At 38.7% G+C, this 21,258-nt stretch overlaps 1 protein-coding gene across 1 annotated transcript; it reads left to right on the top strand.

Annotated features, from left to right (window-relative positions):
• The first annotated feature begins 2,733 nt into the window (after positions 1 to 2,733).
• On the top strand, positions 2,734 to 17,263 carry LOC129407423 (uncharacterized). Its single transcript, XM_055148372.1, has 5 exons — positions 2,734 to 2,880; positions 3,054 to 3,120; positions 3,776 to 3,808; positions 3,887 to 3,974; positions 16,164 to 17,263. The coding sequence occupies exons 1-5, from the start codon at positions 2,734 to 2,736 to the stop codon at positions 16,300 to 16,302; spliced, it is 474 nt and encodes a 157-aa protein (XP_055004347.1). The 3' UTR covers positions 16,303 to 17,263.
• Positions 17,264 to 21,258: the final 3,995 nt, after the last annotated feature.

Genomic DNA, 21,258 nt, shown 5'->3' on the forward strand with positions numbered 1-21,258 from the left:
AAAAAAGCACAAAAGAGAGTTCTGGAGATTGTTATAATAAGGTGGGTGATTTTGAGCAAAGTCAATGAGGACCCAGTGCCCACAGCAGGAGGCAGCGGGTGGGCGAGTGTGTGTGTGGGGTTGAGCAGCTGCTACGCCTCCTACCTGCAGCAGATGCTTGCACTCTGAGTTTGGTTCAGGCTCTAGGCCTTAGCTCGCCATCCAGTGTCTGAGAGTCCAGTTTCTGGAGGGTCCAGTTTCAGGAACCTGGCCTGTGCAAAACAGGACCAGCAGTGAGTAATACAATTATGATGTACAACTAAGTCACTATAAAACATTTCTACAATATCATAACAATTTGTTACAATAAATCTAAATCATAATCATCCATCCATGTACATGTACAAATATTGGTCAATATCTAGAGTACTCCATAGTAACATATTTCCAACAATTAAGATTAAGTCATTTTAAATTATTTAGATCAAGAATTTAGCAGGATGATATCAATCATAATTTGTTGTCAATATTAGCTCAAAAACTGAATAAATTGCATTAGTCAAAATATATATATCGCCTTTTAAAGCGGTCATATAAATGAATGCGAACGAATGAGGCTAGCGCCAGCACCAGCTCGCAGGTCCGTATTGAGTGTATTGAATCGGACCGCTAGCATTTGCATTAGCATTAGCATTAGCTCCGAACAACAACAAACAAACGTTAACACTCCCCATTTCCTCTTAGTTAAATCTCATAGAATCCCGACAGCACTTCGTTATGAAGGCAAGAGGCATCTAGAGAAGTTGATGGCATAACAGTTACTTTGACATACATTTAGAGCGAAAATTGTGAGTTTTAACAGCGATCATCGCCTACATGCAGCAGCTCAGTCACACCCCGGACCGACACAACACTAAATGGCAAGAGGGTCTGCAGCCAGATCCCTCTCCTAAATGGTAGCGCGTGCGGCCATGTTTAAAGAGCTTGACACACTTAGTCTCACGATACGTGCGCGAAGTTTCATCAGTGGCCAAAATATAAGGTAGAGAGGGCCAGGGACAGAAAAACACTATCACTATTACACTATCTTAACATTTTTTGATTAACATTTCTTGCTAATGTGTCTCCATGGAGTCCGGTCAAGCGGTAATGGAGGGAAACAGGGGCAGATTGTTAACATTCAAATAGCTCTTATTTAGAAACTAGAGGGACTATTGAAATAAGTAAGGTATCAGAATGTAGGAAAGAGTTAACACTCCAATAGGGTAAAGTTAACCCTGCAATATTCTTTCAAGTTGTAAAAACTCATGTCGGTAATGGAGGGAATGAAATATGCAGCACTTTTTGGGCAATAAATACAAACAGTGATAACTAGTGGTTCTTACTTACATATCCTTAACAAACTGGTTTGAATATTTGCTTCATATAGTTTTCTACGATATGGTACAAGATTAGGTTGAAAAACCTCTTACTTTTTGAGTAATGAGATTTTTTATTAAGAAAGGTCATGGTAACGGAGGGAAAATTGTGCAAGGAAGTAGAAGGTGCATGATTTTGCATAATTTGTCGCTTTTTTTCTTCCGAATACTTTAATATTACTTCAAAATGAAAGATAACTATTTCTATAAAATATGTCAGTCCTTCCAAGCAAATTTGTATCATTTTAAATACATTTTTTTTTTTTTTTTTTTTTTAAATCATGTACCTTCATCAACAGTTCAAAGATCAAATAACACAAGATATGATGAAATACATCCATTTATTTACATGATTTGCAGGTCTTTAAAATTTGGTAAATATTTTTTGTTCCATGTTGCATACACGGTATGTTTAAAACATATGTAACTTTAGAACCAAAAATGGTACAGAAAAAAGGTCAACAGTTTCATAAACTGGAGTACGTATGCTACCTGTTGAATACATTTTTATATCAGATGCATTAACTTGAACTTTTGACCTTGCTGTATACTCTATACACAGACCTGTAGACCCCCCCCCCCCCCCCCCAGTTTGAACTGACATCAAAACAAAAACACATACTGTACTTTTGTTTTTATTTTTGAATTTCAACAAATCCTTCACTTTAATTAAATTTCTACAGTTATTTCGTGGTTTTAGGCAGGTTTTAGCCTCTTTCCCAATGTTATTATTATCATCATCGTCATAGCAACAGGTAAACGTCGGTCCCTAAAACTCCGTTTATCTCAGTTTACACCGGAAAACCGGAGTTTTCGAAAATCTCCATTCTAGCCGGAGTTTTTAGAAAGATTCATTTTCAGAGGCGAATTCGCCGTTTGCGTGTAAACGATGTGTACAAACGAAGGGAAATGTCTCCGTTTTTAAAAATACCCGTGTACGTGTAAACGGGGCCTAAATCTACTATTCTGTCCTCGCGATGGCGTCGCTACCAAGGCTAGACAGATAGCGAAAATACAAAAAAAGAGAGTCCACACAACCATATGGAGAAGACTTGTCTTTACTGACGTTTATTCCCACATTTGTCTCTTTATCTTTTTTCTTTTTTCATTGTAAAACTGCAACAAAACACATAAAAAATGTGTATTAACAAATTGTACATGTTATAACAAAATAAAAGCCTCACTACCCAGCCCAAACACAGGACGGAGCTAGCAACAGAAACTAGCAATAGGCAACACCGAGAATGTGTCAAACTAATGTTCCGACTTTGAGATATGTATAGCAATACAAGAAAACAATATTACAACACAAAACAAGCTGAACTTACGGACAAAGATGCCCCTAGGCCGAAAACAGAGACGTATTCTGTCAGACTGCACCGCGAACCGATCACGCTTGAAAGTGAGCACATGCGGTAGAAAAACCAAACTTAAAACCAAAGGCGTCCACTGGACGGCGGCAATCAACTTTATCGCAAACAAGGTATTAAATGTGTCAACAGTACATCTACCTTGTCTATTCTACATTGAGCACACAGTAATAATGTACATTTAATGTCAAAAATAATACATTAATAACGTGTAGAAAATGATATTACATAACGCGCGTCACATGGTCAGCACCACGGCGCGAACAGCGCCTATTTCAACTAACAGGAAATAGAGGCTCGGTTTGGCAGAAGCGCGCCGTGTCAGAGGAGAGAGAGACGGCGTCATCGGACAGGTAGGAGCTGGAATGTATGAAATAAAGTTTTCTAACGTGCTCAAGTGTGCACCGTTGGCGAATTAGTAACAGAGGAAAGAGAGGAAAAGGCATAAATGGTGAATACGGTGCGGATGAATGAAACAGCGAGGAAACGGGGAGTGAACTCGTGTGTGCGGGATGAATCAGCGTGTGTGTGCGCGGGCACGTCAGTGCAGGCTGCGGTTACGTGTAGGGGAGGGACACCACCTAAATTCATAGACGGACTGGCTCCGTCACAATATACTACTTCTATACTAACAAAGGTGCATTTCTAACCAGCTCGAACTAAATGGTTTAGTTTTAAAATATCGCTCAGTGTTATTATATAGGCTAGAGCATCAATAAACGATGTATGGATAATGCGTGTTATTACAAATGAAATCATCAGCGAAGTTTGTTCTTACGTTTTCAAGCCATTGTCTTCTGTGAAAAATAAATTGCAATAATATAGTTTGCTTGGTTATATTATACTGTTTAATCAAATATGTCTAAAAGTGAAACATAAAACTGTAAAACTCCGCCATAAACCACGTTTGTATACGTCGTTTGTTTACAAGTTCACACCTCACTGAATGTTTACACATGATAAAGTGTGCAATTGCTGTAGTTCATTTTATTTATTTTGTGTCATCAGGCGGAAAACAGATACTGTTAAGAAGTCCCCAAGGTGCGTTTGCGTTACAAAAACTTGTTTTCAGTTGCTGTATATTATGCACACTCATGTTACTGGTAATATATTTGGTAGGTGATTGCAAGAATGGAAGAAGTCCCCAGCCAATCCACATTCACGGTGGACCATCCAGGACTACAGCCTGTGTGTCTCCTTTCAAAATGTAATATATACTCCTTTCAAAATGCCATTAACAAAGCACAGTCTGGACCATAACATCAGCAACGATACAGTAGGTTGACTTTTTCAATATGGTGCCAATTTATTGTCAAACAAACGCTAAACGTTATCATGAAAGTACAATCAAATAAAACATATGGTAATGCACATTGCATCAATAAATACATAAGTACTTTACTGACATTGCAAACACAGACAAATACAAAAATATTTCACAATAAGTTTTGAACACCATATAACTTATTTTTTACTTTAGGCTCACTGCAAGAACATACACAATAAAAAATGTAAAAAAAACACAAACAGAGTAACTGTAAGTATTGTACACTGTATAAATCTATATACAGTATATATTTACTTTAGTCTGCAAACACAACCTTATGAAGAAATAACTAAATACACAAACAAATAAATAGAATTAATAAGTTATTGTATAACTTTTTTCACTTCTGCACACCTAAGAAACAACTGCAAAATCACAAACTTAAATAGATAGAATAAACAATTATTTTTTTTTATTTATTTGCAATTTATTCAGTGCTTTTTTGTCCAAATAAATCACAATATACATGCCCTATTATTTTTTTCCCCCACACATAAACTCAATATAAATGTAGAAAGTAAATTAAAAAAAACTAAAAAAATTAGCAAAAAAATTTACTAAATAACTAAATAATAATAAAATAAATAAATATGTATATAATACATACAACATCTATATATATACACACACACACACAAAATACGCATACATACAATATATACACCATACATTCATACACCACATTTTATATATGTATATATACATATACACATATATACATATGTACACATACACCAATATACACATATATATACAAATACATACACATACATACACACTAGGTTTTTTTTTTTTTTTTTCCCTAGACAGAAAACTACTGAAATCCTTTACATTTTGCATTACAGTTAATCCTCACTTCATACAGTTAAATTTTCTCTAACATAATTCAAGTAGGCTTTCCATTTGTTTTTGTGGGCTAAAATTCGATCTGACATATTAAATGACATCTGTTCGTAAGAGGCTACTTTAGCCAGTTTAGTATGAACCAGAGTCCTTCCAATGTCTCATTATTATTTGTTTTCCAATCATAATACTAGTTTGAATAAACTCTGATGATGGACATCTAGTGGTCATTTTTGGATCACTCAAAATGTAAAGCTGAGGGGTGAATTCAAAAGTGTTTTGAGTGATATTTTTTATACACCCAAGAATCTTCCGCCAATAGTTTTGTATCAAAGGACATTCCCAGAGGAGGTGCTTCAGAGTTCCTTTGGCTTGGCATTTCCAGCAGTTTTCTGAGTCTTTTAAAGCTTGAGTCTAAATAACCGTGATGGAGAAATTCCAGGATTTTAAAATTCAGATTAAACTTTAAAATTAAATTCAGGATTTTAAAAATTAATTATCTTGTGATTTTTCACGTTTTTACAGCTTCAATCATATTTTTCACATTACATTAATCCAATCATTGTCAGATTAATATTTTAAGATCTGATGACCAGATTGTTTTTTTAAAAGTGTAGAACATTATTGTTGAAAATTTATTATTTGAATAAAAATATGACTGTAATAAAAAAGATGCCTCATGTCCCAATCCCATTTTTTTTTTTTATTTGTGATAGAAGAGTTGACTGTTGAGGGGAAGAGTGCCTTCCAACAACTGCATTAAGTAGACTTAGAAGTTACAGATACTTCCATAAATATTTTTTTAGCAGATTATATTCAAGTGTCAGTTTTTCAAATGATTTCAATGCATCTCCCTCATACAAGTCTGCAAGTTTAACAATTCCCTGGTAAGCCAGTCCTTCACACACACAACACACTGTTTATCTATTTAAAAGCTTTGAATTGTTCCAAACACAAGATTCAAATTAAGATGTACATTTAAATTTTTTAAGAATTTTTATTCAATAATTTTGCTAAAATGGAGATTTGCCTAATAATTTGGACTTTATTTAAGACTAGATCTGAGAAGTTTTCTTAATTGCAATAGAAGCTTCTATTATTGAGAAGAGATCCAGTTTTGGATTGCAATTTGAGTTCAGTGGCATTCCCCATTGGAGCAATGTGTTCCATTGGAGCAAAGTGCATCAGACAGAAGCAAAGAATTAGAATTAGTTTAGGGAGGCCCAACCTCCTTTTCTCTGCTGGCATTTGCATTTTAGTCAGTTTTATTCTGAGAGATGTTTCCAATTCCAAAAAAAAATTGCTTACAAACAAAATATTACGGTCAAAATTTATCATAAATGATTGGGAAATTGTAAGTAGATTTTTTATTTGATTTGTTGTTTTAATTAGATTTTTTTTTTATTTTACAATTCTTATTACATTTTACAACACAATATATAACAGAACAGACAGCAGCACACCACCTTGGGCCGAGGCAAAGCAAAACCACAAATCCATCTGTACATATGCACATGCACATGCAGTGCACTCCAGAGCAAAAAACAAAACAAACAAAATTCCAAAGTGCATTGCAATGTGACAAAACTGAACATCTCTAATTTTCACTCAGTTTAACCTGTTTACAAGTACAATTAGTTTCAATTCTAAATTTAAAAGGCCAAATCATATACACATCCATAAAGGCCAAAAAAAAAATTTTTTTTTCCTAATGTACTGCTGGGTTTCAAATGAGTTTAGTCAATGGAGCAATCACAAACCTGTCACAGGCATTTCAATCAAAACAAGGTACAGGTACAAGATTTTATTTTACAAATATGTCCAATAATATGTTATCATTCAACTTAGCCAATAATTTTCATTTTTGAGACATATGTTTTCATCAAATTGTCCATCCATAAAGTTTAAAGGATTTTTTCCATACACCAAGAATGACCCTGCAGTTATTACCACCTTTTAAAACCACATACTCACATTTTGTTACCCCTGGCATTACTGACTTATACCCAAGTAAACATAATCTTGGTGACCTGGGTATAGTTTTACCAATCCACCTTTCTATACATTCTAGTACTCTCTCCCAAAAGGGATAAACTTCCCCACATTCCCAAATAGCATGCATAAAGGTTCCAGAGGCCAAATGGCATTTCCAGCAATTGTCATTCATCGTGAGCCCCATTCTTTTGAGTTTAGAGGGGGTATAATACCATCGATGTATAAGTTTATACTGGGTAAATTTCCCTCTAGCCTCCTTTATACCTTTCCCAGAGTTTAAAAGTATCTTGCCCCATATTTCCTCATCTATGTCACAACCCAGGTCCCTTTGTCAAATAACTCTCAAACTGTCACATATACCCTTTTTTAAATTATTGAACGTTTTATAAAACAAAGATGCTCTATGTGTTCCACCAGGTACTTCACAATATTCCCTTACTGTATTTGTTTCCTGAATCAATTTTACTTTGGTGATGCAGTCTCTTAATTGCAAATACTTCCAAAAGTTCCCTCTCCTTTCCAAACCGTATGTCTGAATGATTTCTTCAAAGGACATAATCTCCCCGTCCTCATAAAGATTGTCAAATGTATGAATTCCTTTCTCAATCCATTCCCTCCAATACACAGTTCTTTTACCTATCCGTATTATGGAATTGTGCCACAAGGAGGCATACGGTTGTCTCAAATGAGACACCCCACACCATTTATGCACCTCCCTCCAGACATGCTTTGAGTAGATGAGTACCGGGTTGTCATGTAGGTCCAAACCTTTAGTATTAGTTCCCTGGGATAAAACATCAATCGGTGCGAAAGGCTTCACTAACTCCCGCTCAATCTTGATCCAACCTAGGTTCGTATCCACCTTTACCCAGTGTTTCACCAACCTCGACATTTCAAATGCCAAATTATAAAGTCTCATATTTGGAAGAGCCAATCCACTAATTTCTCTTGAGGCCCACATTTTTTTTTGTTTATCCTTGGTCTTTTTTTGCATCATTTTGTGTCTCATGTTATCTCCAGAACATATGTTCTTAATGAAACCAACCTGGTCTCCATGAATGATCGAGGGTAGTATTTTTTCTAGTCGTGAAGCCAATATTTTAGTCAAAATTTTACAATCTACTCCCAAAAGACTGACAGGTCGGTAATTTGTTGGGTCAGAGATGTCTCTCTCTTTTTTAGGAATTAAAGATATTAGTGCTTCATTAAATAAACTCGGTAATGACCCTATATTATATGCCTCCAGATAAACCTTGTGTAAAATTGGGCTCAAAATATCAACATACTTTTTATAATACTCAATGGGAAAGCCATCCATGCCTGGTGACTTTCCATTTTTCATTGATGATATTGCTGCCCTAATTTCCCCTTCTGTTATAGGAGGATCCAACCTCTCTTTCTGATCTGTAGTAAGTATTGGTAACTTGAGACCTGAGAAAAATGTATCAATGTCAGTTTCATTCATCATGCCAGATGATCTTGATAAGACGATTTGAAAACCTCATTTATTCCTTTAGATGACGTTATCACTTGGATATCCTTTTTTATCATTGATATATTAGTAAGACTCTCCTGCTGCTTTAATTGTCTTGCCAATAATTTCCCACTTTTTTCCCCTCCCTCATAAAATGTGGTCCTTAATCGAAATAATGCATATTCAGCTCTCCTATTATAAATATCCTGAAGTTGGAATTTCATTTTACAGAGTATCTGATATTTATCATTCAAAAATCGCTTTGCCAGATCTTTCTCCAATTTGTGTATTTCCTTTTCCAATTTCTTTTCTTTTTCTAAGTTTTCCTTTTTAATTTTTGTGGCTTGTGCAATCATCTTGCCCCTTAAATATGCTTTGGATGCTTCCCATACTGAGGCAACTTTGTCTGTTGAGCCCATATTAATTTTAAAGAATATTTTGAGATCTTCTGAGATCTCATCACTAAATGATTTGTTTTGCAGTAACGTAGTATTAAACCTCCAACGACCCCTCTTTACTTTCTCCACATTCAGATTCACCTGCAGCTCCACTGAAGCATGGTCTTGTCCCAATTTCACAACCTAATACAGAATCTACCAAGGTTCGAGATATCAAAAAGAAATCTATCTTTGAGTATGTTTTGTGACAATGGGAATAAAAAGTATACTCTCTTTCACAAGGATTTTCTACCAACTCCTTCGAAACATCCTCAAAGACTGAAAGCCTGGTGCTCTCCCAGTCAAATCCCCGCTTCTCTTTGGCTATCTGCAATACCTTCTCTCTCGCAGAAGAATGTAGGAAACACACAAGTACCGTCCTCGGAGGCTTGGTAGGATCTGGAACAGGTGTGCCAAGGACTCGATGGGCTCGTTCAATTTCAAATTCGCCATCATTGTACCCGAGTGCGTCCGCCAGAATCTTCACATATTGGGCCATTTTCCCTGGCTCCTCCAGTCCCTCTTTAAGACCAACAATACGGATATTATTCCTCCGGCTTTGGCTCTCCAGATCCTCCACTCGCGACCACAGTGCCTCAACTTTCTGGTCACATTTATCCAACTTGATCTTAACTTGTTTGTTAACGTCCTCCAGGTCCGATATACTCTGCTCCGCTTCACCTATCCGTATTTGAATGCTCTCCACCGAGCCCTTAAGGTCTTCGGTTGTCTTTTTAATTTTGGCTACATCCGCCGCCACATTCATCAGAATGGCAGTCATCTTCTTCATCTCTTCGGATAATGCAAAGCTTCCAGATTTTTCATTCTCGTCTGATATATTGTCGTCTTCTTCCGCCCCAGGCAGAGTGGCATTGGTATCAGCACTGGGCTCGTCTACAGGTGGTGTCGGTGCTGCTGCGCTAGCTTGTTTCTTAGTAGTTAGCCTCGTGGTAGTTGCTCCTTTGAAAAAAGGCGTTTTGCTGGTACCTGACATCTTCATCCGGCCAAATGTAGTGTCGACTCAACAAAACGACTAAAATACCAACTTTATTAGAAGTGCATGGTTCAAAATTTATGATATTAAGGATGGGTTTCAGGAGCTCGTCTAATGTGCGGCCATTCCCTTCGGCTGCCCCACGTGACTCCCCTGTAATAGATATTTTAATTTTGGTACACAGTTCATCTTTAAAACATTTACTTTACCCCACAATGATAGGGTTTGTGATGACCATCTTTGTGTGTCTAAACAATTTTTTTTAAAATATTTGTTCAATTTTTTTTTCAATTATTTAATTCGTATTTTGGGGGATTAGAATTCCCAAATATTTTATGCCTTCTGCTGCCCATTGGAATGAGCCTGCTTGAAATAGGTTCTTCGGACAGTATGAAGTTAATGGTAGGTCTTCAGATTTTGACCAGTTAACTTTATAACCTGATAATATTGAAAAACATTCTATGGTCTCCAGTAGTGCTGGTACGGATATATGGGGATCTGTTGTAATCCATAGAATGTCATCAGCATATAGCATAATCTTATGTGTATGTAACCCAGGTTAATATGGACAAATTTGGTCAATAGCGAATATTCCAACGGCGACGAGTCACTAAACGCGTCACGCGCACGCTCGCACTTTCATTAAGTCACCTGCTCCCCTCCCTCCATACACACCCGGGAGTGAGGCGAGACAGGACGGCTGCACAGGTATGGAGCTACCATCACAAATTTTCTGATTTTTTAACATCAGTTGTTCGCAAACTTATGCTTATTATGCAACGTTTCAGGAGCCCTTACCGCTAATATCGATGCCGAAAAGACCAAATTAAATGATAGCGCAAAGGAATTGGTGAGTCTGTCTGTCTGTTTTGGTTGTTGCCGCTAGCATGCCAATAGCCCCCACCGCTAACTTGTTTATGGATTGCAGGCTATTGTTATGCTAATATAATTTACTGTTCATGTATTGGAATGTCATTTTACTTATTGTGTGCACTGAACAATTGTGTACATTATGAATTAAGCTAGCTAGCAGATACATTATTAATCAGAGTTACCGATAGCTATGGCTAATAGCTAATCAGCCGAACTGTATTTTATTAAGACTGGTACTGTTATTTATCACAGGCCAGGTGATTGAGGTTGAGAAAACCATCCCGATGGCGAGCTGAACCCAGGAACTTTGAATTCAACGAAAGACACTTCAACAGCTTCTACGGTCGGGTAGGGGCTGTTGCAGCCAGTCCACTCCCGCATCATACCTACTCAACCCGTGTTTGGACAATTACACGCACACACCCTGAAGGACTATATGTACACTTCTACACGAAGTGCAGACATTAAATTTCACCCTTTGGTTTTTGACAATGATAAAGGACATTAACAAAGTGACTTGTCCACCACTCCTGTTTCCTATTGTGCACTTGTATTAACCAAACGTGAGGAAATCTGAAGAGCATTGTAAATATTGTATATATATATATATATATTTCACTTTTCGATATAAAATACCAACCATATCTCTGTAGTTTGTTGTGCTTTTTACTGTTTCCCTAACTCCCAGAGAGCCACAGCCTAGCCTTCTGTTTTCTAGCCCGTACCTACACCAACTCCACCCCTTTGTCCCTTGCATACCCCTTTTTGATATGCTACACAAAACGTGGCGTAGCTAGTCAGGAGGTAGTAAAACGGTAAAAAACGGTAAAAAAAATAAATAATAATAATAATAATAATATTTTTTTTTTTTTACAGTCTCACCAATTCTGTTTCAATATGGACATTTTTGAGTCCCTTGATATTAAAATACCAAATGCAGTTATAGTGCGTGGTACACCAAAATGTGAATTAGATGAGGTTGAGGATTTTCTGCTCCAATACGGTGCAATAGAGCGCTCTGTTATGATAAACTCAACTGAAAGTGAATACCATGAAATGCTAGTTGTTGAATTTAAAACTACTTCAGCTTTTGATTTATTGGGTCCAATACTGCCATATAAATTTAAACCTTCACAAAAAACGAATACTGCGTTAAAAATCTGTCAAAAGTTTACGCAGCTAGTTTAGGTTGCTCCAAAACAAAGACTTACCTGGCTGACTTAAAACAAGTGGCTAAGATGTCTGGTCAAGATTTTACTGAAGTCTTACAGGAGCTGATGACCCAGATAAATGAAGCTGTCACTGAACTGTGCCCTTCCTCATCTCAGAGCTGCACTAAGGAACAGTCTACTCCACCACAGCACAAAATGGCCACCGATTCTGTTCCACCACGACTCAAAATGGCTGCCACTCCTGTACCATCCGCCCATAACATGTCTACTGCTGAACTCAATCCACCAGAAGTCCAGAGGTATGTTGTGGAGCACATAGTTAAGAGTGATGATATTGCCATACGTTCATCCCACAGACTGAGGCTGTTTTCTGGAAAAGTACCCCGCCCACAGCATGAAGTGGACTATGATACCTGGCGCTCTGCTGTGGACCTCATCTTGAAAGACACTGCTATCTCAGAGCTCCAACGGTCCAGATTCATCCTCGACAGCCTTTTGCCACCTGCTGCAGACATTGTGAAACACCGCAGCCCAGATCTACCAGCAGAGATCTACATCCAACATCTTGATTCAGCTTATGGGACAGTACAAGACGGGGAAGAGCTCTATGTCAAATTTATGGACACTTTACAAGACTCAGGGGAAAAACCATCTGCATACCTACAGCGATTACAAGTAGCCCTGAGCCTAGCCGTAAAGCGGGGAGGAGTGAAGCAGAGTGACGTAAACAGACACCTGCTCAGTCAGTTTTGCAGAGGATGCTGGGATAATAGCCTCATCTCCGAGCTCCAGCTGAAGCAGAGAAAAGCAAACCCACCTTCTTTTGCTGAACTGTTATTGTTATTAAGAACTGAAGAAGATCGTGAAGCATGTAAAGCCCAGCGGATGAGACAACACCTCGGAACAACTAAACAGAAAGCTGCTGCTCAAGCTCAGTTTGTGGTAGAAGAAGATGGAGTTTCTGCTGCTCTATCCTCACAAAACAAATAGCTGACATACAGAAACAACTTGCCGCTCTAACAGCCTCCCAGTCTGCTCAGTCCTGTCCATCGTATCCTCCAAGAGGGCCTCCAGTCCCAAAGCTGCAAACGAGACAAAGAATAGCTCCAAAAGCCCGATCATCAAGTCCAAAGCCTGGTTTCTGTTTCCGTTGTGGAGAAGATGGACACATTAAGCCACAATGTGAGAACCGTCCCAACCCAGCACTCGTTAGCTCCAAACGTAAACAGTTCAATGATAAGAAGCAAAGGTGGTAACCACGAAACCAATATTCAAATGAACATTTAAACTAACTTCAGTTCCTGTCGTGGGACATACAGGAACTGTGCAGGACCCACACTGTCCCGCCAACAAACCGAAGAAACATGCTTGCTGTGCAGAACTACAACAGCCCAGTCCAGGACCAACAACAAGGCTGCCCAAAGGACTTATTGGATCACGATGCACAGCAGAAGTGAACATTGTTGGTCACACTCACCAGTGCCTGCTCGACACCGGATCTCAGGTGACCACAATACCGGTTTCATTTTACAATCGCTATCTTCATGAACAGCCCATCAATCCATTACACAATTTGCTCCAAGTAGAAGGTGCCGCTGGTCACAATGTCCCATACCTTGGCTATGTTGAAATAACCATACAGTTTCCTAAAGAATTCATTAGTGAAGAATACAATATAGCCACACTCGCTCTAGTTGTCCCAGATGCACGACCTGATGTCCCATCTACTGTACTCGTCGGCATGAACACTCTCAAACCGCTGTATGAGCAGTACATTTCTGAACATTCCACATTCCTACCCAGTGCTCATGGTTACAGAGCTGTCTTGAAGACACTACAGCTGTCACACCAGCAGAAGGATCAAGGCAACATCGGAGTTGTGAGGCTTCTCAGCAAGACCCCAGTGCGTGTTCCGGCCGGTCGCACTATTGTCATCGAGGGCTCAGCCAAAGTCTCCTCTCCACCATCCAGCCAGAGTGTCCTCCTTCAACATCCTGCCTCCGCCCTGCCCGGTGGCCTGTGTGTCAGCAGCTGTCTCATATCTCTTCCGGCTCTTCCACCATGCAAGGTCCCTGTGGTCATCACCAATGAATCACAGCAAGACACATTCATTCCACCATATAGTATCATTGCTGATTTAGAGGCATACCACTGCATCCTCTCCGAACAGCAAGTGACCCATCTTCCAGCTGAGAAACCATCATTCAGCCTTAATATCAACTTCAGTGATTCTCCACTGTCACCGGAGTGGAAGAAGAGGGTTACTGAGAAACTGGAAGCTGTCACAGAGGTATTTTCGCAGCACGATCTGGATTTTGGATGCACAACTGCTGTTAAACACCACATTCCACTAAGCAAAAGATGTTCATTTTGTCTTCTTATATACTTTAACTTCTTGGGTTCTTTTTAAAGACAATGCAGTAAAGTGTGTTTACCTTGTTGACATGTTTCAGCCCTTTCTGGATCCAAGTGGTTCTCAGTGCTAGATCTGAAATCCGGTTATTACCAAATTGAAATGTCGGAGGAAGATAAGCCCAAGACTGCCTTCGTTACTCCCCTTGGGTTTTGAGAGTTTAACCGGATGCCTCAAGGTGTCACGAACGCACCAAGCACATTCCAGCGCCTAATGGAGCGGTGCATGGGAGATCTCCATCTGAAGGAGGTGCTTGTGTTTTTGGATGACCTCATCATTTATTCAGACACTTTGGAGGAGCACGAACGCCGACAACTGAGAGTCCTGGACCGGCTACGACAATACGGGCTGAAGCTATCACTTGAGAAATGTACCAACATGTATACTTGTCAACTTTAATACCCCTAATACTTGGATTGTTTCTAATTGCTGTAGCGAGAGGTTCAAGCACGAGGCAGAACAGGCCAGGGGAGAGAGCTGAACCCCGGCGTGTGCCTCTGTTCAGCCTAAAAAAGGGAGATATAAAACCGTTAATCTGTACTGCAGTTGATGGATCTGAATACAATAGCTTTATCCATTTAAGGAATGTTTCACCAAAACCAAAAGCTCTTAGCGTATGGAACATGTACTTCCACTCAAGACGATTGAATGCTTTTTCAGCGTCTAAAGATATAACAGCAGTTGGATCATCTGAGTCTTTTACTTGCCCCATAATATCTAGGGTTAGGGTTAGTCTGCGGATATTATCTGATGCGTTTCTTTGCTTTACAAAGCCCACTTGATCTGGGTGAACTACAGAGCCTAGTATTTTATCAAGCCGTTTAGCAAGTATTTTTGAAATTATTTGGCAATCTGCTGAAATTAAGATAATGGGCCGATAGTTTTTACAGTCAGTTGGATCTTTGTCTTTTTTTAATAATAATGTAATGATACCTTGATTTAATGATGGGGTAGTGATCAAGTTGCATATGCCTCCATGAGCATCTTATGATACAGGGGTATTAGATCTTTTGCGTAGCATTTATAAAATTCAAACGTAAACCCATCTGGGCCTGGTGATTTTCCTGATGGTAGTGCCTTGATTGTCTCTAATATTTCTTCTGTAGTTATAGGAGAGTCTAGATTGTGCTTTTGTTCTGTACTGATCTTGGGGAGATTCAGGTTGCTAATAAAACTATCAATTTCCATATCTGTGGCAGAACTTTCTCATGTATACAGATTAATATAGTAATTTTTAAATACATTATTAATATCATGAGCTTTGTTTACCAACGTAACTTCAACATCCCTTATAGCTGCTATTAGTGACTTTGATGCTTTTTGTTGAATATATCTGGCCAGTAGTTTGCCTGCTTTGTCACCTGATTCAAAAACTCTTTGTTTAGATTTGAAAAGGAAATATTCAGTTTTCTTTGATAGTATAATGTTATATTCATATTTTAACTGAGTCAATTCATTCAGTGTTTTGTTACACATATTTCTTTTCTTTTTTTTTTTCCACATTATATATTCTCTTCTCTAGTTCTTTTAATTTGGCGAGGTTTGTTTTCTTTTTGTATGAGGCGTGTTGGATTATAATGCCTCGTAAGAAGGCTTTCATGGCCTCCCAAGCCACCATAGCCGAGGGTGCTGTGGATACATTAGTTTCTAAATAAAATTTTATATGTGTTCTGAGTTCCTCTTTAAAAGTTAAGTTTTTAAGTAATGATGAATTTAATCGCCAGTTACTGGTTCATATTATTTTGTGATGTGGCATCAGTGAGAGTCTTACCAAAGCATGGTCTGCAATTACAATACCATAATAAAACAATAAACAAATAAACAAATAATTATTGCATGCTGTCTAATCAGTTCTGTATGTGCTTCAGTCGTTATAGGTACTGTGCCTACAGATGTCTTGTGTCATGGCGCTGGGGATGGCTGTGTCGGAGAGTTCGCGTGGTTCTGCCGTATTGTGAACACGTCAAGAGTTCCCAGATGATGAGGGGCAGTTTGTGGGCTTCATAATGGCGCTGGATTAAAGCGGAATGTAAAAGCAGAGACGACAGTTGCCTGTCTGGACATTTGTGCTGAGTGGACAGTGGTGGTGAACTGCGGATCTGTAGCACCTCCTGGGTCTGGGTCTGGAAACTCCTATTCGAACATCAGCTCCCGGATGTCGTCAACATAATCCGCAATACTATCTGTTACTTTTTCTTGTTTGTACATTTTATTTATGGTACAGAGGTTTTTTATTACTACTTTATAATTATTTGTAACGTGTGATATTCATTGTTTTGCACAGCTGTCATTAAAATACTGTAGATATGGCAGAGTACTGTACAGTGTGTGACGGTAGCCTGTTTTAATGGGCCTTGTGATGTTTTCTTTTTTGTTAGACTTTGGAGTAAAACACCATGTACACGAGCGCTCCAGTTGATTTTGTAGCACAAAGCCAACAGTGGATGTACTAACACCAACATCAGTGCACTGCGGGGTTATCTGGGTGCCTATGTAAAAAAAAAAAGAAAAACAAACATTGATATTAGCTTTACCTTACAGTTCTTTTAGCCTGGGGTCTGCACTCTGGGGTCTATAATTCACATAAAAACACAAAGGCTAACATGAACCTCTTTATAATATCTGCATATAATATACATGTTTACATAACTACTCCTGAAATGAGACTGGAGGGTTTGGATATAGAACTGTGTCCCAGTTGTGCATGTTGTTATTTCTGTCTGGCAGCCTGTTGTATCAAACCATGGCTGGTGCAGTGAAGTCCCCTAAACAATGACATGTAAATTGTACAATATATAATCAATAAGCAACATTCACTTAGTAGCCATTAGGTATTCTGTTTTAAAGTAAGACATGTTTGTTATCCTCTACATTGAATATTATTCACTTCTTCATTGTGACATCAAAACGGTGGAATAAACCGAGCGCCGTCTCTCTATGCTATTATGACTGCACGCTAAACGCAACTCCGAGCTGAATAAAGTATTTGAACTAAACATTTGGCACAGCAGCTGGTGTCTTCTTACAACTCACATGTGGTCGCTTGGTTATTATTTGCAAAGACACTCTCTCTCTTGGCAATATTTACATGTTTGTGTAGCTACTCATTACCAGCTCCTCAATTGAAAATGCATCAGATGTTTTCCGCCTGCGATAACAGGGCAGGATCCTAAAAACCATGGTGTTCATTCTTGGTAGTGGTTGGAACATAACGTTACACATTAAAATTAGTTTGAGAAGATCCACAGTCACTTACATGGATTTGGGTGGTAAGTGTAACTAGCAGCGCTGTTTTAAACGCATTTCAGTGTATTATGCCTAAACTTCAAAAGTGACATTGTGGAAAAACTACAAGAGATATCAATACCATATTTGCTGTGCAAGTAGAACTTAAGGACCTGTATTATATGTATTATATGTATTATACATTTGGAAACTTGGTTCTATCAGCTTCTATGCCGGAGTAATAAGTGGTTTCAATGTTTTATGCCCGGAAAATGCTTATCAGCACCTGTGGAGCACACCAACACCAACTACTGAATTTTGCCTTAAGATTAAAATAATGTTGAAACTTCACTGTGTGGGGGCTTCTTATGTCAAAATGATGTGAATAAAGGCATAAGTTTGCAATAGTCCACAATGATGTGGCCAGGTTAGCCCTATAGGTTTTGATGCATTTCAGTGTATTGTGCCTAAACTTCAAAAGTGACATTGTGGAAAAACTACAAAAGATATCAGTGCCATTTTTGCTGTGCGAGTAGAACTTAGGGACCTGTATAGTATATTATATAATATGTATGTATACTGTTGTACTTGTTCTGATCCAGCTTAACATCATTCTAAAGACATTCAGGAAAGGTTCATTTCTGTCCTGTCAATGTGAATGTTTTGGTATCGATACCTGCTCAAATGAGTATCTAGTTTCAGTGCAAATTTATGTACCGTCTAGTATCCAATTTCCAATACTTTTGACAACCTTAATCCACTGGGCCTTATATTTACTTGTACTAATATTATGTTGAATATGGCTCTCTCTCCCCCCCTTGCCCCTGTATTCAGAGTGATCCCCCACAATGCCGAGCTCTCTGCTGACTGGGCACTTCCTGAGGCGTGCCTGATTTGCTGACCTGCTGCTGACGGCGTGTTTCTGAGTGCTGGACACTGTGTTTGGGCCAGTCAGGGAGAGGCTAAAGCAACGCGCCCGCACTGGACAATGGAGCAGGTTTAAAGGAGCTGCCATAAGGGAGATGGGAGCACAGAACACACAGGGCCCCCACACATACTCAGAATAGCACTTTCACGGGCCTGTATTGCGCTATTTTATAATCTGTGTCATAATCATTATAAGTGAGCATGGGCGCAACTCCATTCGACTCCAGTTGACTTAACAATGAAAAATTGTCACCTCTCTCTCTAGAACTGCTGCTGTGAGCCTCGCCATTTTGGTTTTAAAAAGTCCGTATTGACCTGCTCTACATGATCCTGGGGCAATTTTGTCTGTAAATAAATTCCTATTCCTAATATGGAACTTAGCTCCAAATTCATTCCTCTGACAACCTGCCTCAATGAGCTTCATTTGACTGCAGCTGAATGCTATGACTGATGTTACATTCACTAAGTCCACGTCTTTATACAGTCTGTGCTTATAATGTAATTTCCTCATCACAAACAGAGCTGGAGTTGGGTTTTGTTTCACTCACACATGTTTAACACACAAACCCTACAGATTTAGGCTGAGTTCGTCTCACAGTCTGAAAGCACTCTGTCGTAACTTTTGAAGTCGTACATACAGGAAGTGCTTTGGTGGATAGTACCTGTCATAAATATTTATCATAGCTTTACATCAGTTAAGTGACAGTTTGGGGGAATACTTTTCAAAAATACAGGAAATAGCTCTGAGTTCTTAAACAGAATCTCTCTATTTCATCTACATGGAAAATTCCATTCAAAATGCAGACACAATTTATGCATTTTCATAAAGGTGTTTATTACTCTGATCATAACTATTGTGCATATACAGTATATATGTATATAGTATATATAATAGGATATAGGTTCACCTCTCCACAGATCTGCCCTATAACTTGTCATTGGTGCAGTTACCTCCTTGTCTCTATGGAGACCCATAGGTCTAATGCCATTCTGTAGAACATTCCAGATAAAGAATGAATCTCCATGGGGACAAGCAGGAAAGTTGCAGAGTGCGCCTTTAAATTGTCCATGGAAATAAAACATTTAACCCACATGTCAGTCACTCTCCATGGAGATAAATGTTTTATGCTGTACTATGGAATATTATAGCCAAAGGAACAACATTTCTCCATAGTAAATAACAGGCAAATCCACTTACAGTCAATACACATGTTTCAGAATGTTTTTAGGGCAATAAAAACATTGATAATGAAAACTTTTAACTATTTTTAAAAAGTGACATACTGTGGCTTTAATAAACAATAAAATAAAGCCTTGATGAGGTTTTACTGGAGTAACCCTGGAGCAGACACAGGAGGATTTAGTCTTAGACAAGTCTAAACTGGAGTGTGTTATTGGAGTAACATTAGGCAACTCAGTCCTTCATAGAAACATACTGTACTCCAGTACACACCGGTACACTGTAGAAAAGGGACTCATATGTGTTACTTATGAATGAGATTAGATTTATAACAGACCTATATTTATGAACATGTTACTTTTTAATCCCACAGTGTGCAAAAGCAAAATCCATGTTGAATCATGGTGCTTTACTCATTGATTCTGCAGAAACGTGCCACGTTTTAGTCCCCTGTCATATTTTTCCCTTTCTTTTTTCCTTGTAAGCAGTCATCTTTGTTTTATATGGACAGGCTATTCATGCCCTTGATTGGTTAATCCACCTGTCAGTCACACCCATCTGAACTCTGGGACATTCACCACATTGAGCAGACTCACATCTTCGTAAAGTATTGGAGAAGTGTGTGTTCTGGATCCCAGATGAATGAGGAGCTTTAGTCTGAGCAACTATCAAACCACTGGCTGGTTGGAAGTTGAACTATGCCTCTTCTGCCCGTTTGTAATACATGCACATTAATTAAAGGTGCACTGTGTAACTTTTTGGGTAGGGGATCGTCACTTTCTTGTCTCCATGGAGATGTTATTACTTTACCTGGAATGTTCCACACACATGATGGCATTACACTCTATTTTGTATATCTTCAATCGCATGTGTTTTTGTTTTGTTAGACAGCAGCTTCACAAACCTGATGTCACCTGACTTACATGTGTTCAGTTACAGGTGGCTTTATAGCTCAAAAATACTTAGAAAAACAGACATTCTGACTGTAAGATGGGTTGTCTCTCCACAGATCTGACCTGTAACTTGGTCTGGTTTGGTCTCCATAAAGATAGAAAGGTTTAATCCCATACTGTGAGACATTTCAGACAAAGTAATAACATCCCCATGGAGAAAAGCGTTTGAAGGAGCCTCCAGCATAGGACACAGTGTACCTTTAGGTAAAACTCTGGCTTGCAGTAGTGTGATAGTACAGACACACACTAGCATAGACAGCCCTTTAAGTTGAATGATATGTTTAAAGTTGTAGTTTGCTTTAGCTCAGCCCCAAAGCTGCTGGATTCTCTGTGTGTTAGTCACTCACTCAGACACACCCACCACATGAGAGAGAGCTGTGTGTGCGCTCATAGGCATAGAGGTGTAACTTCACATTTGTTTTATTGCATTGTGTAACTTTTTTGGTGGAATTTCCGCCAAATGCTTTTCTCCATGGAGATGATGGCATTAAATCTTTTTATCTTCATGGAGACCAAATCAGACCAAGTTGCAGGTCAGATTTATGGAAAGGCGACCCCGCTCACAGTCAGAATGTCAATTTTTCTAGGTATTTCTGAACTTCGAAATTGAATGAATGTAAAGCTTTTTAAAGTCATCCTGTGGAACATTCCAGGCAGATCAATGACATCTCCATAGAA

Source organism: Boleophthalmus pectinirostris, unplaced genomic scaffold (assembly GCF_026225935.1).
Source record: "Boleophthalmus pectinirostris isolate CB_2022bp ecotype Guang Dong unplaced genomic scaffold, ASM2622593v1 HiC_scaffold_12, whole genome shotgun sequence".
NCBI classification, from domain to species: domain Eukaryota; kingdom Metazoa; phylum Chordata; class Actinopteri; order Gobiiformes; family Gobiidae; genus Boleophthalmus; species Boleophthalmus pectinirostris.

Bases quoted from the DNA above. Each gene is read 5' to 3' on its own strand.
- LOC129407423 (XM_055148372.1), top strand. From the start codon at position 2,734: ATGCCCCTAGGCCGAAAACAGAGACGTATTCTGTCAGACTGCACCGCG. The intron at 2,881-3,053 runs GTATTAAATGTG...TTCAACTAACAG, and splicing joins TCAACTTTATCGCAAACAAG to GAAATAGAGGCTCGGTTTGG. The intron at 3,809-3,886 runs GTGCGTTTGCGT...TATATTTGGTAG, and splicing joins ACTGTTAAGAAGTCCCCAAG to GTGATTGCAAGAATGGAAGA.